Genomic DNA, 16,655 nt, shown 5'->3' on the forward strand with positions numbered 1-16,655 from the left:
CGCCTGAAGGTCTGTGCGTGATTTCAACAAGTCAGGGGAAGAATTTTCAGAAATTGTTCTGTCCAATTCAATTAGTGATTTAGAAATGTTCTCCATTCATACCCGTCTAATTTTGTTTACATATGATGAGGATGAAATTATTTCTCCCCGAAGTACAGCCTTCAGTGATTCCCATAATGTTGCCTTAGAAATCGATTCTGACCCATTAGTAGCCAAAAAGAAGTCAATGGAGTCTGAGATCTTGGAACAAAAAAATTCCTTTGTAAGAAACTGAGGATTTAAACGCCACTGAGGAGGATCTTTATAATATAGGCCAAGTTTCATGTCAATTTGAAGAGGAGCATGATCAGATATGACTATAGCCAAATAGTCGACAAAGGTAACAGAGTCGAGGAGCTCACTGTTAATAAAAAAATAATCAATACGTGAATAAGATTGATGAACTGGCAAAAAAAAGAGAATGTTTTGTTGGAGGGGTGCAATGTGTGCCAGGGGTCCACACAGCTATTATCCTCCATAAAGAGGGACAAATACTGAGCCATCTTAGAAAGTGAAGCCGTTTTTGAGCTAGATCGATCTAAAACTGGATTCATAGCGCAATTTAAGTCACCACCTAAGATAAGTTTGTGGGAGTCAAGGTTTGGGAGAATAGATAAAAGCCTTTTCACAAAGTTCTCATCATCCCAATTCGGGGCATAAACATTGACCATTATCACCTGTACTTGGAACAGTTGGCCAGCTACAATGACATATCTTCCCTCCCGATCTGAAATAATTTCACTTGGTATGAACTGAACCCTTTTATTAATTAAAATAGCAACTCCCCTCGCCTTTGTGTTATAATTAGAGTGGAACACTTGATTTATCCAAGATTTACGCAACTTATTGTGTTCCAAATTTACTAAGTGGGTCTCCTGGAGGAAAACAATATCTGCACTCAAAGTTTTGAGATGGGAGAAAACTTTAACTGTTTTGGTCTGGGATTGTAAGCCTTTAACATTCCAAGAAATAAATCTTACTGGGTTATGTTGTCGGTCGGCTGTCCTTAACATGTACATAGAAAGAGGGTAAGACTAAGAAGCAATGCCAGAGACAATGATAGAGAAGTGGTACCATAGCAAAGTGGCCAAAAAAAAAAAAAAGAGGACAGAACAAAAGAACACAAAGAGAGACCCACCCCAATCCCATAAAACATTCCCCGAACTACAATAGACTTCAGACTTCTACTTCCAGTAACGGTATCCTAAGCCGAAATTTAACAAAATCCCGATCCCAACTACCCACTCCCCACTGGAGTGAAACAACTGCAAAAGAGGACATTATGTAACAGACAAGTTATGAGCCAAAGCAAAGACCCAAACAATGACCCGGCTTAGATGTGCTAAGGTAGAGAATTAACAAGTATGGCTGCTTATATACAACTACACCATAAGTGACTTCGTGAGAGATCAACCTTATCAAATTAAGAAGGCTCAAGCTTCTTCTTCAAGTGGATCAATAGATTTAGGCAAATTTAAAGCAAGAACACTGCTTCATGCGCCCTAGGTTCGATCTATGCCTGATTTTGTGGTATCCACTTCAAGTAATACCCAAACAGTTAACCTGTCAAAAGAATTTGGCCTTTATCATAGTCAGTACCCTCAAAGATGGCCTTCTCTAATCGTTGCTGACCTGCCCTTTAAGGTGTCTGTTCGTTGCAAAACTTCTGTGCAGTTTCTGGAGTATCAGAGAACCTGGCCACTCCATTCACCATCACTCGAAGTCTAGCGGGGTAAAGGAGTGTGAAGCGGACTCCTCTCTGAAACAAAGTTGTCTTGACTGGTTGGAACACAGCTCGTCTGCGGGAGAGCTCTGTGCTGTAATCAGGGAAGAACCGCAGTCTATTTCCTTTATACACGAGTTCGTCCCTGCTTTTCCTCATCACCTGCTCCTTGTCTTGAAAGCTATGGAAAAGGACAATCATAACCCGGGGTTTTCCACCAGTATTTCCCCCTGCAATGGTCGAACGGCCGAGTCGATGGGCTCTTTCAATAACCGGCTGACTCTGACACAGACTGGAGCCGAACAGCTCCGTGAGGAGCCCCGTCACAAACCCGATCGGATCAGTTGATTCCAGCCCCTCTGGAATCCCAACGATTCGCAGGTTGCATCGTCTCGAGCGGTTCTCCAAGTCGTCTAGCTTCTCCACTAGTGAAGCGTTTGAGTGCTTGAGCAAGCAGCACTCCCGCTCGAGCCGCTCCAGTCGGGTATCATGGACAGTCAGTGTTGACTCCAATTCAGTGACATTGTTCATGTGAGAGTCAAATGTCCGCTCCAGTGACTCGAGTCGTTCGCGAATCGGTTGAAGTGATTCATTCAGTTTTGTGATAGTTTTCTCGACTTTTTGGTCTAGCTGTTCGCTAAACGCCATAAACCATCTTGGAGGGGTGTCGTCGTCGAAAGATGAGCCTGCAGTGGGAGCGGGAGATGAGTTATTTTCCAATAAGCTCGGACGCTCTCCCGTGCCCGGGTCTTCGCGAGGTGCGAGGCCGGAGGAGGAGCTTTCCGGCAGCGCTGGAACCGTAGTCAGTACGTCGGGAAGTTAGCATAGTAGTGGAGTCAGATGAATTGGGCTTAGAACCAGCCCTGTCTCTCAAATTTCTCGACATGACCAATGTAAAATGTTTCCGTGACCCCAAAATGTGCTTTTTAGACACCGAAAAGGCAAAAAAGTCGTCTGTTTATTACCAGGATAGCCGTGCCCCAGGGAGTCGGTATAAATGTGTCTGACTACGCCGCCATTAAACCGGAAGTCATCTTGAAGAGAACTTTTGACCCAGCTAAGAAGGTTGAGGTGTGTGAACTCCTGTGTCTTGAAGTTGAGTCGACTCAAGAAAAGCCAAGTAGTTACTAAATCATTTTGAGTTGAGCTGACGTCTCATTTTAAACAGTTTATGGGTCAGTTTCACACAAAATGTAGATGGACACACACATTCACCAGGTGGACATGGTGAGAGGCAGATGCTGTGGGTCTCAGCTTGTCATCATAGCCTCATGACTCCAGATGTGAGTCGTGAACGATCTTGAAATAAGACGGAATGGAAAGGGCGACTTTACAAACTCAGGAACTGTTTGAACCGTATTTGTGCTCTACATTATTACAGAGATGTTAATAGAAGCCCTGAGAAACATCTAATTTGATGCCCCAGTGCATCACTCGACCCCCGAGGGTTAAGCACCGTTATATAATGATATGTGCTGCTGGTGCATGTTCACAATCACGTGATTTAAAAGAAGTAAAAGATAAAGAAATGATGTGTTGATTCTGTGCTTTATTTTATCCTGGTACAGGTCATATTTTGGTGGGTTTGATGCTTTATTTTAAATTAGAGTAGCTTTACAGTTTTCAGGGGGATTTTTAAAAATATCATCAAGACGTCATAAACCATGATGAATGTTAAATGAACATCATGATAAAATAATGAAACATGAATATAACATCAGTTATTGCTGATGTGAAAGCATGCGAGGAAGACTGGGCAGACATTGCCACAGACATGTTTTACAGTTCATCAACAAGCTTTTATTTAAGTTTGTTATTTTAACACAAAACACAGAACAAATAACTCACTGCAGTTTGGCTCCTCCTGTTTTTACAGTAATATTTTCTATGTTCTTTTACAGGCTTGCTGGCTGTGAACTCAGCAGGGGCTCCTTTAAAACCATCTGTTCTGCTCTGCAATCAGCAAACTGCCCTCTCAAAGATCTGGACCTCAGTAGAAATGACCTGCAGGATTCAGGAGTGGAGCTGCTCTCTGCTGGACTGAAGAGTTCACACTGCAAACTGGAGACACTCAGGTGAACTTTCTGTGAATTCATTCTTATTGTACCTGTATAACCACCAACACTGTGATGGACCTGCTCATTTAAAAACGGCATTTTACCTTTAAACATGCAGCTTTTTTATAAATATCAAAACATTATGAGCTGTGATGATGTTGGGTAGTTACCATGATGTCATTCTTTCATATTTGAACATTCCTAGCTTTGCTACAAAGTCTTCTTTTTCTGGATCCTCACATCTTTCAGTATTTCAGGATTAAATATGTGATAATTACAGATATTTGTGAATAAATCAACAGCACAAACGTGACTCTTTACTCCTTAAATCCCCTCAGTTATTCAGATGCACTGTTCTTATATAATGTGATGGAGCTGGTACTGACCAGTACATGGAACTAGACTAACATACAAACTATGTTTCTATTCCTGAGTTCCTGGTTTATTTCCTGTGGTTTTGGGATTTCAGGGTCTGTCTCCCTCTAATCAGGCTGAAAGTATCTGAAATGGCCTAAAAGGACTGTTCACTAAGCTTGATTTTCATTTCATTAGAGCTGTTGTAGTTCCACTCTCTTAACATGCTAATCTAGTTACTATACAGGGTGAGTCAAAAGTCCCAGGACAGGTTTTATCTTATTTTATTTTTAATTTTATTATTGACTTTTATCTCCGGGGTCATCTCAAACAAATGCTGAGAAAATCCACAACAAACACCACCTTCAGCACCGCATCGTGGAGGCTTGTGACAGCTTCAAACATAAAGTAAGATAAAACGGTGTCCTGGGACTTTTGACTCTCCCTGTATATCTGAAGGATCCAGTGTTAATATGTAGCATACAAAGTCAGTAATGGGCTGCATGAATGTCTAATAGAAACGTGTGTGTGTGTGTGTGTGTGTGTGTGTCTGTGTGTGTGTGTCTGTGTGTGTGTGTGTGTGTGTGTGTGTGTGTGTGTGTGTGTGTGAGTGTGTGTGTCTGTGTTTGCCTGTGTGTGTGTGTGTGTGTGTAGGATTAAAGTACCATTAACAAGATGCTAACAGAGCATTACAAACCCCTCAGAGGTGCTTTCAGAAGTCAGTATTATTGTAGTGGGAGGTGAGCAAATGCTACTTCTAAACTAAAGGTTTCCACAATAAGCCCTGTTCTGTATTGGGCTTGATTCTATAACAGTTCTGATTATTAAAGTTTCCACAATAAGCTCAGTTCTGTATTATGCATGTCTAGTGCTTGTTCATGATCATATCATTAAAAAATTAAACAGCCTTATTTTATGTTGGAGCACCTTCATAGCTCTCAGCTGCAGAGCTCTATGATAGGGTTTCAACTCCTGACACATCTGCACTGTGTGTATATAATAATTACACACATAAGGAGAAAAATACGTTTCATGGACAGTTTCACGTGTTTAATTTTTAATTATTTTATTTATGAAAATGTGTTTATTTAAATGGACAGTTTTAATGTGATGTGATGGAGCTTGTAGGAAAAAACCTCAAACCAACATGGATGTGGTCACTATAGTGAAGCGGTGCACCAGTGGAGACGCTGAAAAGCTGCAGATTGGACTGTTTTAGTGGTGACAGGTGGCTTTGATGAATAACACAGACACCGTGACATCACATCAGCTGCAGTTCATCTACAGCATGGATGAAATACAGCAATGATGAACCCTTGGATTCAGGTTCAGGTGGAAGTGGAGGCCGTGTTCAGGAGTGAGGACAGAGTTCTCTACAGAGAGGCCAACTACAGAGACAGGAGTTAAAGCAGAGAAGAAAATGTAGAAATCAGTCGTTTTGAATGACTGCCAGCTCACCAATGACCTGAATGACCTCTACTGCAGGTTTGAAGATCTGCAAACAACAGTCTTCAGCATTGTTTTGTGCTCCCCTGCCCTGCTCCCACGCCCTCCACCTCTGCCCCTTGCACATTAGTAGGACGTCAACATATTTATCAGAAGACCAAAGTGAGAAAACGTCTGAGGCCAGATTTCAGGTTTTATCTCCACCCTGAAGCTCTGCTGTGAATAACCTGCACCAGTGTTCACAGACGTCTTCAACAAGTCACTGGAACTCTGCTCTGTTCTTGGTGCTTCAAGCTTTCCACCTTCATTCCAGTCCCCCAGAAAAGACACTGACGGTCTAAATGGCTACAAGGCAGTCGCCCTGACCGCTGTGGTCATGAATGTCTGTGAACGTGTAGTCCGAGCTCGTCTGAAGGCCATTACAGACTGTAGCACGGCATGTGCTGCCCCAGGCTCAAGGAGGACGCTGGAGACAGGATTCAGCGCTGCAGCAGCCACATCTTTATTTTCCCACTAAATAAATGAAGTAAACACGACCAGCTCAGCTCCACCTTTCAGACTCCACCTCCAGCTTTTCAGCTCTTCAGTCTTCTTCTGCCACTGCTCGTCCCTCTCGCTCTGATCCCTCTCAGCTCTTTTTAAAGGCGCTCACGCTGCCGGCCGGATGAGAATCAGCTGCCCGTCTTTAGGGGCAGCGTGAGCACCAGAGCCGAGAGGGACAGAGAGCTCGCCGCTCCGCCTCCTCATTACTGCCCCAGCTGGCAGTTCTCCTGGGTGGAGATTGGGTACAGAGCTAACGCATCACATTCCTGCCTATCAAACGTGCTGATTAGTGGAATCAGACTCGAGATATTTCTACTCACATCTTACCAGAGAGAGTTTAGTGTCATTCAATTTTCAGTAGGCTGACAGTCCTGGGACCTGGGCTAGAGCTCTATTTGTGGTCCTCAGCTCAGCTTTTAATACCGTAGTGTAGAATGACTTCTAGTGGTCATCATGGATTTCCTGAATAACAGGAGATGGCAGGTGCAGCTAGGAGAAACACATCGGACACGCAGACCTTCAGGACTGGAATATCACTGGAATAGAAGTTAGTGTGCTCTCCCTCTTCTTCTCAGTCTCTGTCTTCTCTACAACAGCACGGTGCTGAAGCAAGTCAGCAGGACCTCCCTCACCCTGTACATCTCCTCTTCCAGCCACGTCCCTCTGGTAGAAGAATCAGGGCCATCAGAGCCTGTACAGCTAAACATGCTAACAGCTTTTTCCCCAGAGCCTTGAACTTTAGATTGAAACTGAACCTAAAAAGCCTCCTTACTGTATTACTGTAACTCCTCTGCACCACAATGTTTATTCCTACGACTGTACAAATGTTCATTTTTACAGATCTTTATATTTTATGTAGAACACTGCACATAATAGTTATTGTAGTTTTTCTCAGATTCTGAAAATTAATGTTCCCGTTTTATTCTCATTGGGCTCCTTTCACACGGCTCTTTTATATCTTCCTCATTTCACTTGTTCTGTTTTTATTATATTTGCTCCTTTGTTTAATGTCTGATTTTCTAGGGAATATTTATTAATAGTCTGTGCTTCTCTGGTCTGTTTAGGTGTTTATCTTCCTAACGTGTTCCTTCTATGTGGAACATACTTGTCAAAGCAAAGTGATTCTGATTGTGATAAACAGGGAGATGATGAATGTGTTTCTGACAGAGACGTAATGATGATCCTGGTCTGTTTAGTCAGTTTTTACCTTCCCACTCTTAATGATGGACATCAGTGATGTTACGTGGTGAATCACACATACGTAGTGGAACTATATCTGGACCTCAGTGGGAGATCAATGATTGGCAGTGTGAAGGTGTAATAGGAAAACAGGGCACTTTGTCATAACCATGTTCAATAATCATACATTTTATTTAAGAAACTATTAATTTGCACTAAAAACTCAGGTGTAATTAATAAACTGTATTAATTGTACTGTCTTTATTATTCTTTGCAGATTAGCTTCCTGTAATCTTGGCGGTGAAGCTTGTGAAATTCTCAGCTCTGTTCTGCAATCAAACTCCTCTCTGAAAGAGCTGGACCTCAGTAGCAATGACCTCCAGGACTCCGGAGTGAAGCTGCTCTCAGTGGGATTGAAGAGTTCACACTGTAAACTGGAAATACTGAGGTAACAAAATAATTAAACACATTAATTACAGTTTATTACATTATTTTGTGAAGTTAATCACCATTTGCTGGTGCTTTTTGGTGCTTGAGTCTCACACACACACACACACACACAGACACACAGTAATATCATTCTTACTGGGGAAACATCTCTCCACATTTCCTCTCGCTCCACATCAACCATCTCTTCTCCACGTCTCCTTTCAAATATTAGAGGGTTGAATTTGAGGAAATCTGATGGAGATTTGATGAAGAATTATGTGAACTTTAAAATCTCATCTTTTCAAACCAGGTTTGATCCACTTTCATATTCAGTTCCTGATGGTCACGTATCCAATTCATGGCCTTTTGGAATCTGTGTGCATGCAGATCCTTTAAGGTCAGAGGAATTTCACACCAATCAGAAGATATCGGTCACTTACAAACATGAGTGTAAACTTTCAGTGAAGGAATCCTGAGGAAACATCAGACCAGACCATTAAAGCTTGTAATGGGAACACAGCCTCGTCTGAATTTGGGGAGGCAGCACTGACTCGTTTGACTTTCACAGAAGACGTTTTTTACACTGGGACATTTGTGTTTACTTTGACTCTAATACTGCTAGAATAGTGGGAGCCCCAGTATCAGCACCACCAGTCAAACTGGGTTTAACTCCTCTTTCTGCTGTAGACAGTGTGATTTGTTTACAGTGAGATTAAGTCTGTCCTGTGGAGGCAGCCTTACTGTGTGTGTGTAACACTGGTTACCATGGCAGCTAAATTCACCTCAGCTCAAAGAAAACTACCCAGTAAGATTTTTACACTGAGACAAATATTCCCTGTGATATAGAAACAGCGCCGAGTGTTCCTGCAGTTTAGTACATGCAGAATCACAACATTGGGAGCGATAATTAAACATTGTTTTCAGACGTGACTTTTACAAGAATAAAGTTTAACTGCCCTTCTAAGGCAGGAGCTCACACTTTAGATCCTGACAGTCACACAATTCTTAATATCAAGTGGCTGAAATTAGAGGAAGGACAGATTTGGGGGAGTTACATTACGTCAACAACATGATCTAATACAGAGAACGACCCACAGCCCAATAGTACCTGCTCTGTGAGGGTCCATGGGGGTCCTGACCACTGAAGAACAGGGTAACAGAGTATCAGAGAAACAGATGGACTACAGTCTGTAACTGTAGAACTACAGAGTGCAGCTATACAGTAAGTGGAGCTGATAAGATGGACAATGAGCGTAGAAACAAGGAGGTGGTCAGGATGTTATGACCGGTGTATATTATCTAACGTATATAGAACCTTTTTGAAAGTGGTTCTATGTAGCTCCAAAAATCTGGTATATATTTACACGCTGGATTTGTATCAATAGAAGAACCATTTTGGTGCTATATAGAACCATGTACAGCATGTTCTCCATCAATTTGAAGAACAGTTTCATCACAAAAAACACTATTGAAGCATAAAATGGCTCTGCATAGAACCCATGTTTCTAAACAGAACCATTACCTTCAGTAAAGAACCCTTGAAGAACCGTCTTTTTAACTGTGCAGGTTTGCAGTGGCTACTAGTAGATCTGTAGTAACTCTGAAAGAAAAGTGTGATGTTTTTACAGCAGTCCTGTTGTTTTACTGGCAGAACCAGAGTGTTCTGTGGTGTCCAGTCATTTATGGTGTTCTTCCAGAACGTCCAGTGTCCTTGTTAGGGAAACAAGCTTGTTATCAGCATGGACAGCTGGTACGTTTACAGTCAGACCAGACCAAAATCAGAAGTGTCTCAATGTTTGTGTGGTGAGCTCAAAACAAGTAAAACAAGAACGACTTTGTTTCTATATTAATGTTTTTATTAAACAAAAGCAATTAAGAAGATTAAGACCATTTTAAGACCATTCAAACAACAGCAGGCTGATATGAATAGATACAGAACAGAGGCTCAGTTTTTCTCCTCATCTCCAGTTGATGAACCCATAGACTGTAACCCAGAAACACACTCATCACTTAAATGACCGTCTTCTCTCTGCACTGATGTCCGTCTCCTATAATCTAATGTCTCTACACTCCTCAAGCTGCCTTTTACTGTTATAAACACACGTCTGTAATAATCTACAACAGAAAATCAGGAAAGTAATGTCCTGTTTACAGACGGTACTGAGTGACCATACAGTCAGGAGGCAAAACCCCTTTAACTGATCCGGTCACAAGGTTTTAATGTTGGTCAGCTGCTGTAATTAATGGAGATTTTGCATTGTTTGTTGTTCCGTTCCTGCCTCAGGCTATAAGGCCTGAAAACGGTAGTACAGTGGGGTGTATGAGAAACCACACAAGGTGGCGCTCAGTTCAATGTGTATTTACAATTATTTACAACTATTTACAAACAAACAAAGCATCTCTCCAGGGGTCAGCCAGGCCAAAATAACAAACCCCACCCACTCTAACTCCACCCACAACTCTAACTAACCCAAGCAAACCAAAATCAAAGAGACAGGCAACTAACCGGACTCCCTAACTTAAACGATAAACAGAGGAAAAGAGATACACAAGGAAAACGGCGCTTACCTCCTTCTGTCACGGTCACAATGAACAGAGACACTATTTACACACACAGTCTATCACACGCTAAACCTGAGCCAAACACACAGCAGCCGCGCAGCACACAGCCAACACAACAGCCACGCAGCACACAGCCAACACAACAGCCGCGCAGCACACAGCCAACACAACAGCCACGCAGCGCACAGCCAACACAACAGCCGCGCAGCGCACAGCCAACACAACAGCCACGCAGCACACAGCCAACACAACAGCCACGCAGCACACAGCCAACACAACAGCCACGCAGCACACAGCCAACACAACAGCCACGCAGCACACAGCCAACACAGCAGCCGCGCAGTGCCCAGCCAACACAACAGCCGCGCAGCACACAGTCAACACCACAGCCGTGCAGCACACTGAAACAAAGTGTCTGTCTCTCTCTCTCTCTCTCTCTCTCTCTCTCTCTCTGTCTCTCTCTCTCTTTCTGTCGTATCTGGATTTTTGGTTTGCCTTTCTATTAGCTTCCTGGAGGGGCTTCTCTGGCAGCCTTCAGGATCAGGGACAGCTCCACAATTACTCACAGAACAAGACACATTTTGAGGGAAGCAGAAATGAACAGATTTAGCTCTTTTTAAGTGGGAGATTACTGAGGTACAGAAACTGGTTTAATGGTGTTTTAGACCCCCATGGAGCCCACTGTAATTTTGTATTCCATGTTTGATATCTGATTATATATTTCACAGAATTATCTGCTTGCTGTGTTTGTACTGCAGCTGATTTCTGCTGTATGTAAATTGTTCCTCTTTTTCCCTTCATTTCTGCAGATTGTCTGGTTGTATGGTGACAGATGACGCTTGTTCTTCTCTGGCTTCAGCTCTGATATCAAACCCCTCCCACCTGAGAGAACTGGATCTGAGCTATAATCACCCAGGAGAGTCTGGAGTGAAGCTGCTCTCTGATCTACTGGAGGATCCACACTGCGCACTGGAGAAACTACAGTGAGTTCCTGACTTACTGCCTCTGTTCACAGACTGACTGTTATTATACACATTATATATTTTACTGACTCTAAATATACATATTGTACACATTACTGAATGTATTTATACATATTATACACATAATCAACTGTAATGTTTTACTGTAAATCTATTTGTCTACGGTGAGGTGGTGAATTACTGTCATTCTGAAATGAAGAAAAACAATATGATTATTATTATTAGTACTAGTAGTCATAATATTGTTGTTTTGTTGTTAACAGATCATTTTATTGCCTAAAAATAATAATAATGACTGTTTAATTGACAGTAGGAACAAACACAGTACTGACATTATTAATAATAATTGATTAAACTAATATTCTCTAAAGAAATGTTCCTTTAGATTATGGTATTGTTGCCAAGCAACCATGGACCACTGAATGAGGAGAACGTCCAGTCGCCCATGGCTGTTTATTGCGGTCACTCCATGAACTTTCTAACGTTTTTGTTGATTAGTAATGAACATATGATAATTCTGCAGTGTTTATGCAGAAACTTTAACTTTATAAGTACTTTTTGTTCCCCAAGTTACCAGTTAGTGGGTCTTATTTAGCACCAATCCAGCGGGGCCTCTTCTCACACTGGGGCTGAATCTCAAACGGCTCCCTGCTCCCTACGTAGTGCACTACACAGGAGTTTAAACACTGGGTCCTGAACTGCAGCAGTGCGTAATATAGCTAAGAAACAGTCATTCAGGATTCAGTCACATCTACACTCGACACACAGTCACTGTTTGGCTGCAGAAGCTAGAATTTCAAAACCTCCCTAGAACACTATTTAGGGAGTACGGAGCCGTTTGGGATTCAGCCTCAGTTTAACACGACTTCTGACTGAAACACGGACATTTGAAGAGTGTAAGTCATTCTTTAGTCTTTTATACTGCAGTTTTACAGTAAATCACACTGGAAGTGCTTTAATTCAAGCCTGTGATGTTAATGATGGAGCTGTTTAGCAGGCTTGCTATCTTTTAGCCCGTTAGTTCTAGATAAGAAAATAAGCCGTCAGCCCTTCAGTTTAAACAGAACCGGGTTCTTACTTCGTCAGAGCACTCGGTGCTCCATGCGAGCAGCATTACAGTCAGAGATTATTCCATTAGGAGCACAAGAATCGTTGGTGCCGTGGTGCAGTGATACAGAGCTCAGCTGCTGTGAGGGGCTTATCGGTGGGAGTATATCGAGTGTTTTACAGCGGCGTCGAACACGGCTCGGCCAATCAGAGTCTAGGACCGGAACTGTCCGTTTACTTTGTGTTTATTATTTTATTTTTTATTTGTTGTGTAATAAAAATGTGCTGAGGTGAAATAATGTTCTTCTTTATTGGACACAGAGTTTATTAACACTGTAACCATGAACACATTCTTATACAGTAAAGACTCATTTAGGCTGTTTACTGGAGTTCAGTGTTTCTGACCTGGTTATATTTACACACACAGCTGGAAGATTTGGTAAAACTATAATATCATCAGACTTCAAGAAGTGTTGATGATAAATGATCCACCACAATCTTTATTTTTCATGACATCTGATCAGCTGGAAAAGACAAAATAGAGCCACATTTAATAAACAATGATTTGAATTCAGTGTTTCACTCACTGAGCTGCACTTAATGTTCTTCAGGGTGGATCATGGAGGGAAGATCAGGATGAAACCAGGAGTGGAGAAATGTAAGACACACACACACACACACACACACACACACACACACACACACACACACACACAGACACACACACACACACACACACACACACAGACACACACACACAGTTACACACACACACACACACACACACACACACACACACACACACACACAGACAGACGCACACACACACACACAGTTACACACACACACACACACACAGACACACACACACACACACACACACAGTTACACACACAGTTACACACGCACACACACACACAGTTACACACACACACACACACACAGTTACACACACACACACACACAGACACACACACACACGCACACACAGACACACACAGTTACACACACACACAGTTACACACACACACACACACACACAGAAACACTCACACACAGTTACACACACACACACACACACACAGAAACACTCACACACACAGATACACAGACACACACACACAGTTACACACACACACAGTTACACACACACACACACAAACAGATACACACAAACAGATACACACACACACACAGACACCTATACGTGTTTTTGTGAAATGTCAGTACACCAGAAAAAACACCTACAAATCAGGACGCCCCTTTCTGAGGGGCTAGAAACAAAATAAGCCCATTTTAAGAGTCATAAAGCTCCCAGATCACAAGCACCTGGTGATATTTTCTCTACCTGCTCATTTTTTAAAATTCTGCTTTGTGTGAATTTTTAGGACATAAGACACTCATTTAAGTCTGATTCTACCAACATAGTAAGGACTTGGTAAAAGTGGGGACTTTGTTACACACCTGGTCCACTGCAGACCAAGGACACCACAATGATCCACCCCATCATTCACAGTTTAAATCAAAACTAAAGGCATTTCTTAAAATAAAACTGATCTCTTTTGTTTCTTCACCCCAATAGTTTAATCATCTAAATAACAAAGTGGTGTGTTCCAAATGTTCCTGCAGTGTTTACTAAAGTAACCAGTCACATGAGCTCAAAACCAGACGTTTGCTTTAATGTCCTCTTTTCAAACAAGCTGTAAACCGGACAAACGTAACACAGCCCTTACGTACATTTACTTATCTTGAGATCTTATACAACCTTGGCAGCAATATAAAAAATCTTTATATTAATCTCAGTGTTTTGTTTTAAAAGCAAAGCTGTAACAATAATTCAGTCTTTTATTATAATTAGATCATTTGCATATAATAAAACATTTTAGCTGCATGAATTTATACTTTTACTGTCTTGTGCAAACAGATGTGTAAATGTTGTATGAAGCCTTTACTCTGATAGATCCTGCGTCTCCAGCAGTTTTACTGTCTAATGTCTCATTTCTGCTCAACAAAAAAGGAAAATGTGAACAAGCCGGTGGAATAAAACACTATTTAGGAAACATTTCTTTAAATGTGCTGAATCATGATGGGAGAAGAATATTAATGCCTGAACTTTACCTGAACTTTAAGGAGCTGCAACATCTGAACACCTTCCAGTGAAAAAAGCTGCCCTGCAGATCAACTGCATATAAAACAGCTCTTAATGAGCGACTAAGATAAACAACGTTCAACCAAATGTCTTACAAACAGAAAGAACAACAGACTGTGAAAGCTATGAGGGGTCTCGCCATCGGTTCAGTGGGCTGTGCACAACACTGACTGACACACACACATACACACTCACACACACACACACACACACACACACACTAACACACACACACACACACACTCACACCTCACACACAGACACACACACACAGACACACACACACTCACACACACACACACACAGAAACACAGACACACACACACACACACACACACACACACACACACACTCTCACACCTCACACACAGACACACACACACACACACACACTCACACCTCACACACAGACACACACACACTAACACACACACACACTAACACACACACACACACAGACACACACACAGACACACACACTCACACACACACGCACTCACACCTCACTCACACCTCACACACACCTCACACACAGACACACACACACTCCTCACACACACACACACACAGACACACACACACACTAACACACACACACACAGAAACACAGACACACACACACAGAAACACACACAGACACACACACACACAGAAACAGACGCACACACAAACACAAACACACAGACACACACACACACACACTAACACACACACGCACACACACACACACACACACACACGCACACACACACACACACACATCAGTGTTATGACCTCCTTGTTTCTACGCTCACTGTCCACTTCATCAGCTCCACTGACCGTATAGCTGCACTCTGTAGTTCTACAGTTACAGACTGTAGTTCATCTGTTTCTCTGATACTCTGTTACCCTGTTCTTCAGTGGTCAGGACCCCCATGGACCCTCACAGAGCAGGTACTATTTGGGTGGTGGATCATTCTCAGCACTGCAGTAACAGGAGCCACGTTAACCTGCAGCCTAATAATCCGTTAATAATCCCACTAACAGCTCAATCGGAATAGAAGACGTCCATGTAAACACCTCAGTCGGAATAGACTAATCCGATTGAGGCCGTTCGGAATACAGTTTCTATCCGATTGACCGAGGTGGGTAATCCCCTAAATAATCCGTTAAATATTAGAATAATATCCGCGTAAACGCCTGAATCCGATTACATTCCCTATCGGAAGGTGGAGGAGCGTTCTGCGCATGCGCGGCGCGTCACAGCGAAAGGTTTATCCCGGTCAACACGGCGGAGCAGAGACTGGTCAGCAGAGGAGACGAGGTTCATACTCCGAGCTTTAAAAGACGGCGGCGGGGCGGGCGGCCAGCTTCTGTGTCTCAGAGCACGACGTCTTCCTTTATGAGTGCGTGTGAAGGACGTTTCTCGGAGCCGGACATCAGTTTAAAGCCGTTAAAACACGAGCGCGCCGACTGGACACTCATCTCGCGTCGACTGGACCTCACGTGATGCTCGCTGTCATGGTAACGGTCACTCTCAGCGCTGCTCCGCGCATGCGCGTCATTCTGCATCGGATCACTTGTAGTGGGCACGTAATGAAGATTTCCGTCAGACTGCTGAGCGGAGCGAGATAAACACCTCAGTCTGAATCTGGAATCCGACTGTTTTCAGTCGGACGGGGAAAAATCTCTGCATGTAAACGGCCACTGACGTGGTGGTCAAGTGAGTCAAGTCAAGTCAAGAGGCTTCATGTGCAAACAAGAAGGCGTCCTGTGGGCGGCGTCCTGTGACCCCTGATGAAGGACGAGAGAACGACCAACACAATCCGTACAGCAGCAGATGAGCTGTCGTCTCTGACTTTACAGTGACACAGTGTTTAAACACTCCAGCAGCACTGCTGTGTCTGATCCACTCGCACCAGCACAACACACACTAACACACCACCACCAGGTCAGTGTTACTGCAGTGCTGAGAAAGACCCACCACCCAAACAGTACCTGGTCTGTGAGGGTCCATGGGGGTCCTGACCACTGAAGAACAGGGTAACAGAGTATCAGAGAAACAGATGAACTACAGTCTGTAACTGTAGAACTACAAAGAGCAGCTATACAGTAAGTGGAGCTGATAAAGTGGACAGTCAGCGTAGAAACGAGGAGGTGGTCAG

General features: G+C 42.9%; 1 protein-coding gene across 1 annotated transcript in view; it reads left to right on the forward strand.

The window, feature by feature from the left end:
* Nucleotides 1-16,655, forward strand: part of LOC108416826 (NACHT, LRR and PYD domains-containing protein 12-like) — a 578,836-nt gene that overhangs the window by 127,214 nt on the left and 434,967 nt on the right. Inside the window, 1 exon segment of the mRNA XM_037532078.1 lies at nucleotides 3,664-3,837. Coding sequence (XP_037387975.1) covers nucleotides 3,664-3,837 — 174 coding nt within the window.

Source organism: Pygocentrus nattereri, chromosome 2 (assembly GCF_015220715.1).
Source record: "Pygocentrus nattereri isolate fPygNat1 chromosome 2, fPygNat1.pri, whole genome shotgun sequence".
In the NCBI taxonomy this organism is placed as follows: domain Eukaryota; kingdom Metazoa; phylum Chordata; class Actinopteri; order Characiformes; family Serrasalmidae; genus Pygocentrus; species Pygocentrus nattereri.